The 4,890-nt window shown below is 55.4% G+C and overlaps 1 protein-coding gene across 1 annotated transcript; it reads left to right on the top strand.

The window, feature by feature from the left end:
• Positions 1-1,832: 1,832 nt before the first annotated feature.
• Positions 1,833-4,882, top strand: MYCFIDRAFT_174134 (uncharacterized protein; the record flags this gene model as incomplete). Its single annotated transcript, XM_007927876.1, has 3 exons — positions 1,833-1,927; positions 1,954-4,799; positions 4,836-4,882. 3 exons carry the CDS (start codon positions 1,833-1,835, stop codon positions 4,880-4,882), a joined length of 2,988 nt encoding a protein of 995 aa, XP_007926067.1.
• Positions 4,883-4,890: the final 8 nt, after the last annotated feature.

Genomic DNA, 4,890 nt, shown 5'->3' with positions numbered 1-4,890 from the left:
ACGGTAAGGTGGAGGAGAATGTAATCGCCTGTTCATCTTCCTATGCTGCGGCGTCTTTGCACTGACTGGCGATCTCGCCCTCGGCTTGCTTTCCGTCTTGGAGCGCGAGCTCTCCACCTCTTCCAGAAGTGCGCTGATCTCCACGCCATCCACCTCGACGACGATACTCGCCTGATAGAAGTCCGCGGGGATGGTTAGGCGGAGGGACAATATTCGTGCGGTTTCGAGACGGAGACTGGGTGGCAGCTGGGCAAGCTTGGCGATGCGTTTGATATTGAGGCCGACATGTTTCAGGTCGATGACGTTTCTCTTGCCGATGGTGATGTCCAGGTTGTCCAAATCTATGGCCCCGTCCTCGAGGAGCCCCGTCCGCGACAGGCCATATCTCAGAGCATAGCGGAGGAGTTTCTGCTGCCACCACGACATTTTTACATGCGTGCTACACGGCCGAGCTTTCGTGCAGCACTCTTATGGCAATCAATGTTTGTGAGGCAGTTTGCTGTCTGCCTGCCTGCCTGCCTGCCTACTGTCGTCTCGATCTCGATGTACTGCTGGCGGTCGCGTGCCGTGCCTAAGGCCGCCACAAGGTGCGTTCATCGTTGTGTGCTCATATCGGGAGTGCTGTCTCAGCCACGCTATAACAGGATGCAGCGGTCGATGTTGACTTTTGGACAGGGCGCGAAGCAAAATGTCACGCACGAGCAGAAAGTGAGTTGTGTTGACAGGTGAAGCGTGGAAGTGACCGTCATCGTCATGTGCTTCCTTATCGCTGACTTATCGCTGCCGAGGATCTACCGGTGGTCATGGCTTCGTATTTCCTCTCCCGCTCCATGCCATCGCATCGCAGCGACAACAAAGCCAGCCTGACAATGCTGCCTGTTCACACTGCTGCCAGTCAATGCCTCAGGCATGCCGTTCATTCTCAAGGCACACGCATCTCTCCATCTGGAGGCAGACACGCGTCGTGACGGGCTGGATGCATCTTCCATATATCTCGTACTGGAGGCTCCAGCACGACACGAGGCGTGAGTGAGGCCTTCATCGACCTCGCCAGCACGACAAACCAGCACCAGGCGCGCGCCCAGATGAGCTCACTGCAGCAGAACATTTCGCAGGGAAGATGATCTGCGTATGCTCGCTTCACTGTAGAGTTCAGCATGTTCTCCTGAAACGCGCGTGGCAGGCGGACTTTCTTGGCCTCCATCGATCCATACCCACACCGCGTCAAGCTGAACCGAATGATTATTATTGCGGTGGAGAAGGCGTCGAGCTGACAGCCCATCAAATTTTGATGGGACCCGATCCTTCGCTCGACATCTTCCCCTTGGCGCGGAACTAAGCAAGCGCCAGTGTGGTATGCAATCCAATCCTTTCCGCGGTGCTGCCGACACGTTTCAGCACACCTATTGGGCCCAATATAGCCACTGTACTCCCAGAGGAGCGTCAGGCCTGCAGTCCTGCAGAAGTCCTGCCCAATTCGCACCATCCGAGAACTCGTCCAAAGACAGCTCGACCGCAATGAGGATCATGCTGTGATCACTGCGCCTCCTGCAGGTACTGTGTCGGCAAGCGGCCTCCACCGCAGCAGCAGCTGAAAACCTGCATTTGGCTCCTACAGCCACGCCAGAGAAATGTCGCGTCGCGTGGTTGAAGAGGACCGGCGTCCGCCTTTCTTCCATCCACCTTCACCCAGAGCACGTTCTTTTGGAGGTCGCGCGTCAGAGTGGCCGCATCATGGCCGTCTTGCTGCTATCATGCTTATGCTTCTCGTGTATGCAGACAGAGGACAGTCATGTTTGCCTGATATGCTGACGCACTTCTAGCGGTCGCTAATGCTCGCAATCTGTTTCCCAGGCAATCTTTCTCCAATACCACCTCGGCTGCATCGACGACCAGTGAGTGCAACCTGGGTCTGGGCTGTGGCTTTGTGCCTCCAGCAGTCAACACCTCCAGCCCAGCCCGCACTGCCTCCGCGTCTGGCCTCAATGCCACTTCGAATGCTACTCGCTGGACTGTCGCTCCGACGGGTAGCGGTCTATCGTACATCTTTGCCTGCAACGAGGAATACGCTACATGGGGCATCAGTCAAACATCGACATGGATCTCCAAAACTTGGAGCGCAACAAACTTCACCGCGTCAACCTCGACCTACTGCGAAGGTAATGATGCGACAGCTCATGTCATTGGCACCATCACACCAACCGCCACCTGGATCCAAACAGCTTCGACCTTGAGTGCTTACAAGGGCCCTGAGCCGACCTGCAGTGTTGACTCCTCTCAATGCAAATCCCTCGAGGACGAACTGCTCTATACTTTCTCCATCGCTGAGAATGCCACCGCCATGGCATGGGGCAACTCCGCCATAGGAACGACCACTACGACCCTGGCCTCAGAACCTGTGACCACCTTGCCTACCTTGGTAATCAACAATAAGACACTGACGCCAAATGAGAATGACGGTGAATACCATGGATACAGTCTTAGCTATCATTGGCTATTGCCCGACACGAACAGCACCGAGATTTGGATGGGCCCAGACTCTATGGGCGATCCAACCTGGATGCCCTTCTGCCGAAAGACGGCTTCATCAACCTCAACGCCCACCAAAACGATGAATGGCACGAGCACTGTCTGCCCAACGCCGACCTGCACAATCTACGGCGGCCACGTGAAGATGATGTTCTTCCCACCTACGACCACAGCTCCGCCCAATGTGTGTGCAACGTGGCCGGCCGGGAATGGAACCTTGTGTCCTTACGGCGGCCATGGTGCAGGCTACAACAATCAGGACTGCGGTTCCCCTAACATCACTCGATGGTCTAACACAACCAATTCAGGAGAGTACATAACACTAGACGGCAACACACTGTACAAGAACAAGGCATACATCTCAATGGAGACGGCCTACGCCCTCGATGAATGCAATAATCGCATTGGTGGTGGGTATCAAGGGCGCATCCTTACCATGGCTTCGACGAGCATCTACTCACTTTGCGACTATGCGAGGGCCTTCCCTCCGCAGTACAACGCCTACCCAGTGAATTTTCAGGACTTCGAAGGCCCAATTCCGCATTCGGCTTGGGAATGTATGCCGTACTGCAACATGATGCCACTCTATGCACGAGTGCCCCAGAACACTGCGACCTACATTAATGGCATAGACATCCAGGACATGGGCTATCGCGCGTGGTGTTCTCCGGATCTGGTTTTCAGCGAAGGCTTCCTCCCAGTCCTGGCCGTCCCACCTCAGATTCGTGATCTGGATCCTGCTTGGAAAACTTGTGCGCTTGATCTGAGAGGCTTGTATGATCCTCCTTCTATGCTCACTCAAGTTCCGACCGCCGCCGCGCCAACGTTGCCCACCGCAAATGATGGCCCTACCTCAACAGCAGACCCGCCAGCTCCGACGACTAGTGCCCAGGCGGGCGCAAGTATCACGTCTCCAGCGCAGCAGACAAGCACACCAAGCGAGGATCCCAGACCTACCGTGCCCACTGCACAGCCAGTGTCTGAGACCAGCGAACTGCCATTCACCTTCGATCCAACCACCTCCTTGGATGACCCCTCAGCGACCACAGAAGACGCCGGACAAGACTCTAGCGACCCGCTCGGAAACGCCATTTCGCTCATTCTCACTGCGGCCAATCCTCCGGCCTCCACTTCCGCAGGAGGCATAGCCAGTTTCATCGGACAAGGGCTCGGGATTTCCTCCCCGAATCCTCCTCAGCTCAGTCCCACCAATGCTCTCGAGGCTATGACAGCCTCGTCTGTTGCTCCTGTTAGCGTCACGAACTTGATTTTACCTGGCACGACTCTACAGCCTGGTGATACTGCGACTGTCTCTGGCAATACCATCGTCTTCCCATCGGATGGAAATGGCATTGTGGTCAATGGTGCATCCTCGGAACTACAACCCGCTGCAAGTGGCGGAGCTGTGAGTTTGGGAGACGGTATTGAGGCTACGGCAGTCGTTGCCCAAGTCACGCAGCCAGCTGTTGCTGTGGGCTCCCAAACTCAACTCGTGCTCCCAGGAACCACTCTCCAGCCTGGCTCAGCTGCAGTCATTTCTGGCGCTACAGTCTCCCTGGCTCCATCCGGGAATGGTGTATTCATCAACGGAGCTTCAATGACCCAAGCTGCTGGCGATCTCATCGCTCTAACAAATGGCATCATAGCAATTCCAACCGCTGCTACCCAGCTAGTCATAGGCTCCCAAACCCTCGTAGCAGGCGGCTCAGCCATAACTCTCGCCGGCACAACATACACAGCAAGCGGATCTCAAATCATCGCAATCGCTCACGGCCAATCCTCCACATTCCCCATGCCCCATACCCCCCTCATCACAACACCCCCCTCCCTAATCCTCGGCACCCAAACCTTAACAGCCGACGGCTCCGCATTAACCCTCTCAGGCACAACCTACACAGCACATGGCACCGAAGTCATCGCCGTCTCCGAAGGCTGGACCTCAACTTTCAAAATCCCAATCTCAGCTCCTGCTCTAGTTTTCGGCTCCCAGACTCTTTCACCAGGCGGTTCCGCAATCACTGTCTCCGGGACAACGTACTCTGCTCTCGGGACTGAAATTTTCGTGGAAGTCTCCGGACGCTCGACGACGGTGGATTTAGGTCTTCTCGCTGCTACGGCTGACGCGAGCGAATTCCAGGCTGAAGGGTTGGGGAGTGTTACTGGAGTTTTTGGGGCTACGAGTTCGAGGATTTCTGCGAGTAGGACTACTACTACTACTACTACAGAAGAAGACGGTAGTTTGATTTCGCCTACGAGTACGAGTTCGTCTAGTGGAGGTTCGAGAAATTGCACGGGCTGGTTTTCAGGGGGGTTTATTCTTCTTGCTATTGTTGTTGTGTTTTGTGTAATTTGAAGATACCC

The sequence above is a fragment of the Pseudocercospora fijiensis genome (assembly GCF_000340215.1).
Source record: "Pseudocercospora fijiensis CIRAD86 unplaced genomic scaffold MYCFIscaffold_4, whole genome shotgun sequence".
Taxonomy (NCBI): Eukaryota; Fungi; Ascomycota; class Dothideomycetes; order Mycosphaerellales; family Mycosphaerellaceae; genus Pseudocercospora; species Pseudocercospora fijiensis.
This window is presented reverse-complemented; position numbering and strand designations above follow the sequence as displayed.